General features: G+C 45.2%; 1 protein-coding gene across 4 annotated transcripts in view; it reads left to right on the top strand.

The window, feature by feature from the left end:
• Nucleotides 1-2192: 2192 nt before the first annotated feature.
• The window catches only part of RNF8 (ring finger protein 8), a 67035-nt gene continuing 53520 nt past the window's right edge, over nucleotides 2193-15707 (top strand). For 3 of the 4 annotated variants that reach the window (XM_056568676.1, XM_056568675.1, XM_056568677.1), the window contains exon 1: nucleotides 2193-2426. In XM_056568676.1, the coding sequence (XP_056424651.1) occupies nucleotides 2325-2426 (102 nt within the window). In that variant the 5' untranslated portion in view covers nucleotides 2193-2324. The remainder of the gene's footprint in view (nucleotides 2427-15707) is intronic. The other variant, XM_056568674.1, reaches the window with a different exon arrangement.

Raw genomic sequence — 15707 nt, 5'->3', positions numbered from 1 at the left:
GGATATATAAGTACTGGATATATAAGGACTGGATATATAAGAATTGGATATATAAGCACTGGATATATAAGCACTGGATATATAAGGACTGGATATATAAGAACTGGATATATAAGGACTGGATATATAAGGACTGGATATATAAGGACCGGATATATAAGGACTGGATATATAAGGAATGGATATATAAGCACTGGATATATAAGGACCGGATATATAAGGACTGGATATATAAGGAATGGATATATAAGCACTGGATATATAAGGACCGGATATATAAGGACTGGATATATAAGGACTGGATATATAAGGACTGGATATATAAGTACTGGATATATAAGGACTGGATATATAAGAATTGGATATATAAGAACTGGATATATAAGCACTGGATATATAAGGAATGGATATATAAGGAATGGATATATAAGCACTGGATATATAAGCACTGGATATATAAGGACCGGATATATAAGGACTGGATATATAAGGACTGGATATATAAGGACTGGATATATAAGGAATGGATATATAAGGACTGGATATATAAGGACTGGATATATAAGCACTGGATATATAAGGACTGGATATATAAGGAATGGATATATAAGGACTGGATATATAAGGACTGGATATATAAGCACTGGATATATAAGGACTGGATATATAAGGACTGGATATATAAGGACTGGATATATAAGGACTGGATTTAAAAGGACTGGATATATAAGAACTGGATATATAAGGACCGGATATATAAGGACCGGGTATATAAGGACTGGATATATAAGCACTGGATATATAAGGACTGGATATATAAGGACTGGATATATAAGGAATGGATATATAAGCACTGGATATATAAGGACTGGATATATAAGGACTGGATATATAAGGACTGGATATATAAGGACTGGATATATAAGCACTGGATATATAAGGATCGGGTATATAAGAACTGGATATATAAGGACTGGATATATAAGGACTGGATTTAAAAGGACTGGATATATAAGAACTGGATATATAAGGACCGGATATATAAGGACTGGGTATATAAGGACTGGATATATAAGGAAGGGATATATAAGGACCGGATATATAAGGACTGGATATATACGGAATGGATATATAAGAACTGGGTTTATTAGGACTGTATATATAAGGACTGGATATATAAGGAATGGATATATAAGGACTGGATATATAAGAACTGGGTATATTAGGACTGGATATATAAGGACTGGATATATAAGGACTGGATATATAAGCACTGGATATATAAGGACCGGATATATAAGGAATGGATATATACGGAATGGTTATATAAGGACTGGATATATAAGGACTGGATATATAAGCACTGGATATATAAGCAATGGATATATAAGGACTGGATATATACGGAATGGATATATAAGGACTGGATATATAAGGACTGGACATATAAGGACCGGATATATAAGGACTGGATATATAAGACTGGATATATAAGACTGGATATATAAGGACCGGATATATAAGGACTGGATATATAAGGACAGGATATATAAGGACCGGATATATAAGGACAGGATATATAAGGACCGGATATATAAGGACCGGATATATAAGGACTGGATATATAAGGACCGGATATATAAGGACCGGATATATAAGGACCGGATATATAAGGAATGGATATATAAGGACCGGATATATAAGGAATGGATATATAAGGACCGGATATATAAGGAATGGATATATAAGGACCGGATATATAAGGAATGGATATATAAGGACTGGATATATAAGGACCGGATATATAAGGACCGGATATATAAGGACCGGATATATAAGGAATGGATATATAAGGACCGGATATATAAGGAATGGATATATAAGGACCGGATATATAAGGAATGGATATATAAGGACCGGATATATAAGGAATGGATATATAAGGACCGGATATATAAGGACCGGATATATACGGAATGGATATATAAGGACAGGATATATAAGGACCGGATATATAAGGACTGGATGTGAGGAGAATGGCGTCATTGCCGCTTTTCACTATAACAGCTCAATACATCTTTCCTATAGGATTCCTGACACACGTAGTATTTCCGCCTTCTCCGTTTCTATGGATACAGTGACGCTCTACACTCGGCTCGTCACGCCTGGCTCTGGCCTCGCACGCTGATTGGTCCGGAGAGGCGCGCGCTCGGCGTTTGATTTCCTGTGACTGCGGCGCCGCTCTGCGCGCGATTACTCCGGCCTGGCCGTCGGTTGTTCCGGTGTTGGCGCCTGCAGCAGGCCGCGGATGACGGGGAGGAAAGATGGCGGATACCGGGGAGAGGAGGAGCAATGACGACATGTGCTGGTGTCTGCGGAGACTGGGGGGAGGCCCGGGCCTGTTACTGCTGCCTGAGGGGGAGGAGGTGAGGAGACCCCGATATATGGGACCCTAATATAGAGAGGTCTGGGGAGGAGGTGAGGAGACCCCGATATATGGGACCCTAATATATAGAGAGAGGACTAAGGGGAGGAGACCCCGATATATGAGACCCCAGTATATAGAGGCCTGAGGGGGAGGAGGTGAGGAGACCCCGATATATGGGACCCTAATATAGAGAGAGGACTGAGGGGAGGAGACCCCGATATATGGGACCCTAATATATATAGAGAGAGGACTGAGGGGAGGAGACCCCGATATATGGGACCCTAATATAGAGAGAGGACTGAGGGGAGGAGACCCCGATATATGGTACCCTAATATAGAGAGAGAGGACTGAGGGGAGGAGACCCTGATGTATGAGACCCCAATATATAGAGGTCTGAGGGGGAGGAGGTGAGGAGACCCTGATATATGGGGGACCATAATATAGAGAGAGGACTGAGGGGAGGAGGTGAGAAGACCCCGATATATGGGACCCTAATATATATAGAGAGGACTGAGGGGGAGGAGGTGAGGAGACCCCGATATATGAGACCCCAATATATAGAGGCCTGAGGGGGAGGAGGTGAGAAGACACCGATATATGGGACCCTAATATATAGAGAGAGGACTGAGGGGAGGAGACCCCGATATATGGGACCCTAATATATAGAGAGGACTGAGGGGAGGAGGTGAGAAGACCCCGATATATGGTACCCTAATATAGAGAGAGGACTGAAGTGAGGAGACCCCGAGATATGAGACCCCAATATATAGAGGCCTGAGGGGGAGGAGGTGAGGAGACCCTGATATATGGGGGACCATAATATAGAGAGGTCTGAGGGGGAGGAGGTGAAGAGACCCCGATATATGAGACCCTACTATAGAGAGAGGACTGAGGGGGAGGAGGGGAGGAGACCCCGATATATGAGACCCTACTATAGAGAGAGGACTGAGGGGAGGAGACCCCGATACATGGGACCCTAATATATAGAGAGGACTGAGGGGAGGAGACACCGATATATGGGACCCTGATATATAGAGGCCTGAGGGGGAGGAGGGGAGGAGACCCCGATATATGAGACCCTACTATAGAGAGGACTGAGGGGAGGAGACCCCGATATATGGGACCCTAATATATAGAGAGGACTGAGGGGAGGAGGTGAGACGACCCCGATATATGGGACCCTAATATATATAGAGAGGACTGAGGGGGAGGAGGGGAGGAGACCCCGATATATGAGACCCTACTATAGAGAGGACTGAGGGGAGGAGACCCCGATATATGGGACCCTAATATATAGAGAGGACTGAGGGGAGGAGGTGAGACGACCCCGATATATGGGACCCTAATATATATAGAGAGGACTGAGGGGGAGGAGGGGAGGAGACCCCGATATATGGGACCCTAATATATAGAGATAGGACTGAGGGGAGGAGACCCCAATATATAGAGGCCTGAGGGGGAGAAGGTGAGGAGATCCCAATATATGGGGGACCATAATATAGAGAGGTCTGAGGGGGAGGAGGTGAGGAGACCCCAATATATGAGACCCTACTATAGAGATAGGACTGAGGGGAGGAGACCCCAATATATAGAGGCCTGAGGGGGAGAAGGTGAGGAGATCCCAATATATGGGGGACCATAATATAGAGAGGTCTGAGGGGGAGGAGGTGAGGAGACCCCAATATATGAGACCCTACTATAGAGAGAGGACTGAGGGGAGGAGACCCCAATATATAGAGGCCTGAGGGGGAGGAGGTGAGGAGACCCCGATATATGAGACCCTACTATAGAGAGAGGACTGAGGGGAGGAGACCCCAATATATAGAGGCCTGAGGGGGAGGAGGTGAGGAGACCCCGATATATGAGACCCTACTATAGAGAGAGGACTGAGGGGAGGAGACCCCAATATATAGAGGCCTGAGGGGGAGGAGGTGAGGAGACCCCGATATGAGACCCTACTATAGAGAGAGGACTGAGGGGAGGAGACCCCAATATATAGAGGCCTGAGGGGGAGGAGGTGAGGAGACCCCGATATATGGGACCCTAATATATAGAGAGAGGACTGAGGGGAGGAGACCCCGATATATGGGACCCTAATATATAGAGAGGACTGAGGGGAGGAGACCCCGATATATGGGACCCTAATATATAGAGAGGACTGAGGGGAGGAGGCCCCGATATATGGGACCCTAATATATAGAGAGCGGACTGAGGGGAGGAGACCCCGATATATGGTACCCTAATATAGAGAGGACTGAGGGGAGGAGACCCCGATATATGAGACCCCAATATATATAGAGAGAGGACTGAGGGGAGGAGACCCTGATATGAGACCCCAATATATAGAGGCCTGAGGGGAGGAGGTGAGAAGACCCCGATATATGGGACCCTAATATAGAGAGGTCTGGGGAGGAGGTGAGGAGACCCCGATATATGGGACCCTGATATATATAGAGAGGACTGAGGGGGAGGAGGTGAGGAGACCCCCGATATATGGGACCCTGATATATATATATATATAGAGAGAGGACTGAGGGGGAGTAGGTGAGGAGACCCCGATATATGGGACCCTAATATATAGAGGCCTGAGGAGAGGAGACCCCGATATATGGGACCCTGATATATATATAGAGAGAGGACTGAGGGAGGAGACACAGATATATGGGACCCTAATATATATAGAGAGAGGACTGAGGGAGGAGACACCGATATATGGGGCCCTGATATATATATAGAGAGAGGACTGAGGGAGGAGACACCGATATATGGGACCCTTATATATATAGAGAGAGGACTGAGGGAGGAGACACCGATATATGGGACCCTTATATATATATATATATAGAGAGAGGACTGAGGGAGGAGACACCGATATATGGGACCCATATATATATATATATATATATATATATATATATATATATATATATATATATATATATATATATATATATATAGATAGATAGATATAGAGAGAGAGGACTGAGGGAGGAGACACCGATATATGGGGCCCTGATATATATAGAGAGAGGACTGAGGGAGGAGACACCGATATATGGGGCCCTGATATATATAGAGAGGAGGTGAGGAGACACCTATATATGGGGCCCTGATATAAATAGAGAGAGGACTGAGGGAGGAGACACAGATATATGGGACCCTAATATATATATAGAGAGAGGACTGAGGGAGGAGACACCGATATATGGGACCCTGATATATATAGAGAGAGGACTGAGGGGAGGAGACACCGATATATGGGACCCTGATATATATAGAGAGAGGACTGAGGGAGGAGACACCGATATATGGGACCCTGATATATATAGAGAGAGGACTGAGGGGAGGAGACACCGATATATGGGGCCCTGATATATATAGAGAGAGGACTGAGGGAGGAGACACCGATATATGGGGCCCTGATATATATAGAGAGAGGACTGAGGGGAGGAGACACCGATATATGGGACCCTGATATATATATATATATATATAGAGAGAGAGAGGACTGAGGGAGGAGACACCGATATATGGGACCCTGATATATATAGAGGACTGAGGGGAGGAGACACCGATATATGGGGCCCTGATATATATAGAGAGAGGACTGAGGGGAGGAGACACCGATATATGGGACCCTGATATATATATAGAGAGGACTGAGGGAGGAGACACCGATATATGGGACCCTGATATATATATAGAGAGAGAGGACTGAGGGGAGGAGACACCGATATATGGGGCCCTGATATATATATATATATATATATAGAGAGAGAGAGGACTGAGGGAGGAGACACCGATATATGGGACCCTGATATATATAGAGAGAGGACTGAGGGGAGGAGACACCGATATATGGGGCCCTGATATATATATATATATATATATATATAGAGAGAGAGAGGACTGAGGGAGGAGACACCGATATATGGGACCCTGATATATATAGAGGACTGAGGGGAGGAGACACCGATATATGGGGCCCTGATATATATAGAGAGAGGACTGAGGGGAGGAGACACCGATATATGGGACCCTGATATATATATAGAGAGGACTGAGGGAGGAGACACCGATATATGGGACCCTGATATATATATATAGAGAGAGAGGACTGAGGGGAGGAGACACCGATATATGGGGCCCTGATATATATATATATATATATATATATATATATATATATATAGAGAGACTACTGAGGTGAGGAGACCCCGATATATGGGACCCTGATATATATAGAGAGAGGACTGAGGGAGGAGACACCGATATATGGGGCCCATATATATATATAGAGAGAGAGGACTGAGGGGGAGGAGGTGAGGAGACCCCGATATATGGGACCCTAATATATAGAGGCCTGTGGAGAGGAGACCCCGATATATGGGACCCTGATATATATAGAGAGAGGACTGAGGGAGGAGACACCGATATATGGGACCCTGATATATATAGAGAGAGGACTGAGGGAGGAAACACCGATATATGGGGCCCTGATATATATAGAGAGAGGACTGAGGGGAGGAGACCCCGATATATGGGACCCTAATATATAGAGAGGACTGAGGGGAGGAGGCCCCGATATATGGGACCCTAATATATAGAGAGCGGACTGAGGGGAGGAGACCCTGATATATGGTACCCTAATATAGAGAGGACTGAGGGGAGGAGACCCCGATATATGAGACCCCAATATATATATAGAGAGAGGACTGAGGGGAGGAGACCCTGATATGAGACCCCAATATATAGAGGCCTGAGGGGAGGAGGTGAGAAGACCCCGATATATGGGACCCTAATATATATAGAGAGGACTGAGGGGGAGGAGGTGAGGAGACCCCGATATATGGGACCCTGATATATATAGAGAGGACTGAGGGGGAGGAGGTGAGGAGACCCCGATATATGGGACCCTGATATATATATATATATATATATATATATATATATATATATATATATATAGAGAGAGAGGACTGAGGGGGAGGAGGTGAGGAGACCCCGATATATGGGACCCTAATATATATATATATATATATAGAGAGAGGACTGAGGGGGAGGAGGTGAGGAGACCCCGATATATGGGACCCTGATATATATATATAGAGAGAGAGGACTGAGGGGGAGGAGGTGAGGAGACCCCGATATATGGGACCCTAATATATAGAGGCCTGAGGAGAGGAGACCCCGATATATGGGACCCTGATATATGTATAGAGAGAGGACTGAGGGAGGAGACACAGATATATGGGACCCTAATATATATAGAGAGAGGACTGAGGGAGGAGACACCGATATATGGGGCCCTGATATATATATATAGAGAGTGGACTCAGGGAGGAGACACCGGTATATGGGACCCTTATATATATATATAGAGAGAGGACTGAGGGAGGAGACACCGATATATGGGGCCCTGATATATATAGAGAGAGGACTGAGGGAGGAGACAACGATATATGGGGCCCTGATATATATAGAGAGAGGACTGAGGTGAGAAGACACCAATATATGGGGCCCTGATATATATAGAGAGAGGACTGAGGGAGGAGACACCTATATATGGGGCCCTGATATAAATAGAGAGAGTACTGAGGGAGGAGACACAGATATATGGGACCCTAATATATATATAGAGAGAGGACTGAGGTGAGGAGACCCCGATATATGGGACCCTGATATATATAGAGAGAGGACTGAGGGGAGGAGACACCGATATATGGGGCCCTGATATATATAGAGAGAGGACTGAGGGAGGAGACACCGATATATGGGGCCCTGATATATATAGAGAGAGGACTGAGGGGAGGAGACACCGATATATGGGACCCTGATATATATATATATATATATATATATATATATATATATATATAAAGAGGACTGAGGGAGGAGACACCGATATATGGGACCCTGATATATATAGAGAGAGAGAGGACTGAGGGGAGGAGACACCGATATATGGGGCCCTGATATATATAGAGAGAGGACTGAGGGGAGGAGACCCCGATATATGGGGCCCTGATATATATAGAGAGCGGACTGAGGGGAGGAGACACCGATATATGGGGCCCTGATATATATATATATATAGAGAGAGGACTGAGGGGAGGAGACCCCGATATATGGGGACCCTGATATATAGAGGACTGAGGGGGAGGAGGTGAGGTGACCCCGATATATGAGACCCCAATATATAGAGAGAGGACTGAGGTGAGGAGACCCCGATATATGGGGACCCTGATATATTTATAAAGAGAGGACTGAGGGGAGGAGACCCCGATATATGGGGACCCTAATATATATGTAGAGAAATGACTGAGGGGAGGAGACCCCGTTATATGGGGACCCTAATATATATATAGAGAGAAGACTGAGGTGAGGAGACCCCGATATATGGGACCCTGATATATAGAGGCCTGAGGGTGAGGAGACCCCGATATATGAGACCCCAATATATAGAGAGAGGACTGAGGGGAGGAGACCCCGATATATGGGACCCTAATATATAGAGAGGACTGAGGGGGAGGAGGTGAGGAGACCCCGATATAGAGAGGACTGAGGAGAGGAGACCCCGATATGAGACCCCAATATAGAGAGGACTGAGGAGAGGAGACCCCGATATATGAGACCCCAATATAGAGAGGACTGAGGAGAGGAGACCCCGATATATGGGACCCCAATATATAGAGAGGACTGAGGGGGAGGAGGTGAGGAGACCCCAATATATGGGACCCCAATATAGATAGGACTGAGGGGAGGAGGTGAGGAGACCCAGATATATGGGGACCCCAATATAGATAGGACTGAGGGGAGGAGGTGAGGAGACCCAGATATATGGGGACCCTAATATATATAGAGAGCTCTGGGGAGGAGGTGAGGAGACCCCGATATATGGGACCCTGATATATAGAGGACTGAGGGGGAGGAGGTGAGGAGACCCCAATATATGGGACCCCAATATATAGAGGACTGAGGGGGAGGTGAGGAGACCCCAATATATGGGGGACCCTAATATAGAGGTCTGAGGGGGAGGAGGTGAGGAGACCCTGATATATGGCACCCCAATATATAGAGGCCTGAGGGGGAGGAGGTGAGGAGACCCCGATATATGGGACCCCAATATAGAGAGGACTGAGAAGAGGAGACCCCGATATATGACACCCCAATATAGAGGACTGAGGGGGAGTTGGTGAGGAGACCCCGATATATATGACACCCCAATATAGAGAGGACTGAGGGGTAGGAGGTAAGGAGACCCCGATATATGGGACCCCAATATATAGAGGCCTGAGGGGAGGAGACCCCGATATATGGGACCCCAATATAGAGGACTGAGGAGAGGAGACCCCGATATATGGGACCCCAATATATAGAGAGGACTGAGGGGGAGGTGGTGAGGAGACCCCGATATATGACACCCCAATATAGAGAGGACTGAGGGGGAGGTGGTGAGGAGACCCCGATATATGGGGCCCCAATATAGAGAGGACTGAGGGGGAGGTGGTGAGGAGACCCTGATATATGGGGCCCTAATATAGAGAGGACTGAGGGGGAGGAGGTGAGGAGACCCCAATATATGGGGGACCCTAATATAGAGAGGTCTGAGGGGGAGAAGGTGAGGAGACCCCAATATATGGGACCTCAATATATAGAGAGGACTGAGGGGGAGGAGGTGAGGAGACACTGATATATGGCACCCCAATATATAGAGGACAGTGGGAGGAGGTGAGGAGACCCCAATATATAGAGGACAGGGGGAGGAGGTGAGGAGACCTCTATATATGGGACCCCAATATAGAGAGGTCTGAGGAGAGGAGACCCCGATATATGGGACCCCAATATATAGAGGACAGGGGGAGGAGGTGAGGAGACCCCGAAATATGGGACCCCAATATATAGAGGACTGAGGGGGAGGTGGTGAGGAGACCCCGATATGAGACCCCAATATAGGGAGGAGGTGATGAGACCCCAATATAGATAGGACTGAGGGGGAGGAGGTGAGGAGACCCCGATATATGGGACCCCAATATAGATAGGACTGAGGGGAAGAGGTGAGGAGTCCCCGATATATGGGACCCCAATATATAGAGAGGTCTGAGGAGGTGAGGAGACCCCGCTATATAGAGAGGTCTGAGGGGGAGGAGGTGAGGAGACCCCAATATATGGGGAACCCTAATATAGAGAGGTCTGAGGGGGAGGAGGTGAGGAGACCCCAATATATAGAGAGGTCTGAGGGGGCGGAGGTGAGGAGACCCCAATATATGGGGGACTCTAATATAGAGAGGATTGAGGGGGAGGAGGTAAGGAGACCCCGATATATGGGACCCCAATATATAGAGGCCTGAGGGGGAGGAGGGGAGGAGACCCCGATATATGGGACCCCAATATAGAGGACTGAGGAGAGGAGACCCCGATATATGGGACCCCAATATAGAGGACTGAGGGGGAGTTGGTGAGGAGACCCCGATATATATGACACCCCAATATAGAGAGGACTGAGGGGGAGGAGGTAAGGAGACCCCGATATATGGGACCCCAATATATAGAGGCCTGAGGGGGAGGAGGGGAGGAGACCCCGATATATGGGACCCCAATATAGAGGACTGAGGAGAGGAGACCCCGATATATGGGACCCCAATATATAGAGGACTGAGGGGGGGGTGGTGAGGAGACCACGATATATGACACCCCAATATAGAGAGGACTGAGTGGAGGAGGTGAGGAGACCCCGATATATGGGACCCCAATATAGATAGGACTGAGGGGGAGGTGGTGAGGAGACCCTGATATATGGGGCCCTAATATAGAGAGGACTGAGGGGGAGGAGGTGAGGAGACCCCAATATATGGGGGACCCTAATATAGAGGTGTGAGGAGACCCCGATATATGGAGGACCCTAATATAGAGAGGTCTGAGGGGGAGGAGGTGAGGAGACCCCAATATATGGGACCTCAATATATAGAGAGGACTGAGGGGGAGGTGGTGAGGAGACACTGATATATGAGACCCCAATATATAGAGGACAGGGGGAGGAGGTGAGGAGACCCCAATATATAGAGGACAGGGGGAGGAGGTGAGGAGACCTCTATATATGGGACCCCAATATAGAGAGGTCTGAGGAGAGGAGACCCCGATATATGGGACCCCAATATATAGAGGACAGGGGGAGGAGGTGAGGAGACCTCGATATATGGGACCCCAATATAGAGAGGACTGAGGAGAGGAGACCCCGATATATGGGACCCCAATATATAGAGAGGACTGAGGGGGAGGTGGTGAGGAGACCCCGATATGAGACCCCAATATAGGGAGGAGGTGATGAGACCCCAATATAGATAGGACTGAGGGGGAGGAGGTGAGGAGACCCCGATATATGGGACCCCAATATAGATAGGACTGAGGGGAAGAGGTGAGGAGTCCCCGATATATGGGACCCCAATATATAGAGAGGTCTGAGGTGAGGAGACCCCGATATATAGAGAGGTCTGAGGGGGAGGAGGTGAGGAGACCCCAATATATGGGGAACCCTAATATAGAGAGGTCTGAGGGGGAGGAGGTGAGGAGACCCCAATATATAGAGAGGTCTGAGGGGGCGGAGGTGAGGAGACCCCAATATATGGGGGACTCTAATATAGAGAGGTCTGAGGGGGAGGAGGCGAGGAGACTCCGATATATGGGGGACCCTAATATAGAGGTCCGATGGGGAGGAGGTGAGGAGACCCCTATATATGGGGGACCCTAATATAGATGTCTCATGGGGAGGAGGTGAGGAAACCCCTATATATGGGGGACCCTAATATTGAGAGGTCTGAGGGGGAGGAGGTGAGGAGACTCCAATATATGGGACCCCAATAGAGAGGCCTGAGGGGGAGGAGGTGAGGAGCCCCCCCCATATATGGGACCCCAATATAGAGAGGACTGAGGGGGAGGAGGTGAGGAGACCTCGATATATATAGGATCCTAATATATAGAGAGGACTGAGGGGGAGGAGCTGAGGAAACCCCTATATATGGGACCCTAATGTATAGAGAGGCCTGAAGGGAGGAGACCCCAATATATGGGGACTCCAATATACTATGGGGATCAAAAGTTTGGGCTCCCCAGGTAAAAATATGTATTAATGTGCATAAAGAAGCCAAGGAAAGATGGAAAAACCCAAAAGGCATCAAATAACAGATTAGACATTCTTATAATATGTCAACAAAAGTTACATTTTATTTCCATCATTTACACTTTCAAAATAACAGAAAACAAAAAAATGGCATCTGCACAAGTTTGGGCACCCTGCAGAGTTAATATCTTGTACTGCCCCCTTTGGCAAGTATCACGGCTTGTAAACACTTTTTGTAGCCAGCCAAGAGTCTTTCAATTCTTGTTTGAGGTATCTTTGCTCATTCTTCCTTACAAAAGTCTTCCACTTCTTTGAGATTTCTGGGCTGTCTGTCACGCACTGTAAACCTTCAGTTTACGCCTCTTGATGTAATCCCCCGTGGATTTCGAGGTGTTGTTAGGATCATTATCCATTTGTAGAAGCCATCCTCTCTTTAACTTCAGCTTTTTCAAAGATAGCATCCAAAATTTGCTGAAATTTTATTGAATCCATTTTTCCTTCTGCTCGTGAGATGTTCCCTGTGCCACTGGCTGCAATACAACCCCAAAGCATGATTGATCCACCCCCATGCTTAACAGTTGGACAGAGGTTCTTTTAATTAAATTCTGTTCCCCTTCTTCTCCAAACGTACCTTTGCTCATTCCTGCCAAAAAGTTCAATTTTAACCTCATCGGTCCCCAGAACTTGTTTCCAAAATGCATCAGGCTTGTCTATATGTTCATTTGCAAAGTTCAAATGCTGATTTTTGTGGTGAGGACGTAGAAGAGGTTTTCTTCTGATGACTCTTCCATGAAGACCATATTTGTACAAGTATCACTTTATGGTGGAATAGTAAACCACAACTCCAGTGTCTGCCAGATCTTTCTGGAGGGATTGTGCAGTCAAACGTGGGTTTTGTATTGTTTTTCTCACAATCCTGCGTGCTGTTCTGTCTGATATTTTTCTTGGTCTTCCCGATCTTGCTTTAACTTCCACTGTTCCTGATGACTGCCATTTCTTAATTACATTCCGAACAGAGGATATTGACATCTGAAAAAGTGCTATCTTCTTATATCCTTCTCCAGCTTTGTGAGCGTCAACTATTTTCAGTTTCAGATTTCCCGACTGTTTAGGAGAACCCATGGTGCTGATTGTTGGGGCAAGGTCAGATGAGTCTGGGCATTTAAAACCTTTGAGATTGACATCACTTGGTCTTCCCAGATGATGATTGAGAACAATCCATGACACTGGCAGGTCTCAGCTTTGCAAAGGGGGCAGTGCATGCTATAAATTCTGCAGGGTGCCCAAACTTTTGCAGATGCCATTTTTTTGTTTTCTGTTATTTTGAAAGTGTAAATGATGGAAATAAAATGTAACTTTTGGTGACATATTATAAGAATGTCTAATCTGTGATTTGGTGCCTTTTGGATATTTTTCCATCTTTCCTTGGCTTCTTTATGCACATTAATACAAATTTTTACCTGAGGTGCCCAAACTTTTGATCCCCACTGTATAGAGGCCTGAGGGGGAGGAGGTGAGGAGACCCTAATATATGGGACCCCAATATATAGAGAGGTCTGAGGTGAGGAGACCCCGATATATGGGACCCCAATATACTGTTGCCTGAGGACGTGAGAAGACCTCGAACTGAGGGACAGACCATGATAGGGCGACAGCCCGAGCCCTTGCTATAGAGATGGCTTGTATCCCGATATATATTAGGACATAGTGAGGGGATATTACAGGTATAATAATATATATGAGGACACAGTAAGGTGATATTATAGGTATAATCAGGACACGGTGAGATATTACAGGTATAATATATCAGGACACGGTGAGGGGATATAACAGGTATAATAATATATATCCGGACACGGTGAGATATTACAGGTATAATAAAATATATCAGGACACGGTGAGATGATATTACAGGTATAATAATATATATGAGGACACGGTGAGATGATATTACAGGTATAATAATATATATGAGGACACGGTGAGGTGATATTACAGGTATAATAATATATATCAGGACACGGTGAGGTGATATTACAGGTATAATAATATATATGAGGACACGGTGAGGTGATATTACAGGTATAATAATATATATGAGGACACGGTGAGATATTACAGGTATAATAATATATATCAGGACACAGTGAGGTGATGTTACAGGTATAATAATATATATCAGGACACGGTGAGATGATATTACAGGTATAATAATATATATCAGGACACGGTGAGGTGATATTACAGGTATAATAATATATATCAGGACACGGTGAGATATTACAGGTATAATAATATATATCAGGACACGGTGAGATGATATTACAGGTATAATAATATATATCAGGACACGGTGAGATGATATTACAGGTATAATAATATATATCAGGACACGGTGAGGTGATATTACAGGTATAATAATATATATCAGGACACGGTGAGGTGATATTACAGGTATAATATTATATATCAGGACACGGTGAGGTGATATTACAGGTATAATAATATATATGAGGACACGGTGAGGTGATATTACAGGTATAATAATATATATGAGGACACGGTGAGGTGATATTACAGGTATAATAATATATATGAGGACACGGTGAGGTGATATTACAGGTATAATAATATATATCAGAACACGGTGAGATGATATTACAGGTATAATAATATATATCAGGACACAGTGAGGTGATATTACAGGTATAATATATATCAGGACACAGTGAGGTGATATTACAGGTATAATAATATATATCAGAACACGGTGAGGTGATATTACAGGTATAATAATATATATCAGAACACGGTGAGATGATATTACAGGTATAATAATATATATCAGGACACGGTGAGATATTACAGGTATAATAATATATATCAGGACACAGTGAGGTGATGTTACAGGTATAATAATATATATCAGGACACAGTGAGGTGATATTACAGGTATAATAATATATATCAGGACACGGTGAGATATTACAGGTATAATAATATATATCAGGACACAGTGAGGTGATGTTACAGGTATAATATATATCAGGACACAGTGAGGTGATATTACAGGTATAATAATATATATCAGGACACAGTGAGGTGATATTACAGGTATAATAATATATATCAGGACACGGTGAGATGATATTACAGGTATA

This window comes from Hyla sarda, chromosome 3 (genome assembly GCF_029499605.1).
Source record: "Hyla sarda isolate aHylSar1 chromosome 3, aHylSar1.hap1, whole genome shotgun sequence".
Taxonomy (NCBI): domain Eukaryota; kingdom Metazoa; phylum Chordata; class Amphibia; order Anura; family Hylidae; genus Hyla; species Hyla sarda.
This window is presented reverse-complemented; position numbering and strand designations above follow the sequence as displayed.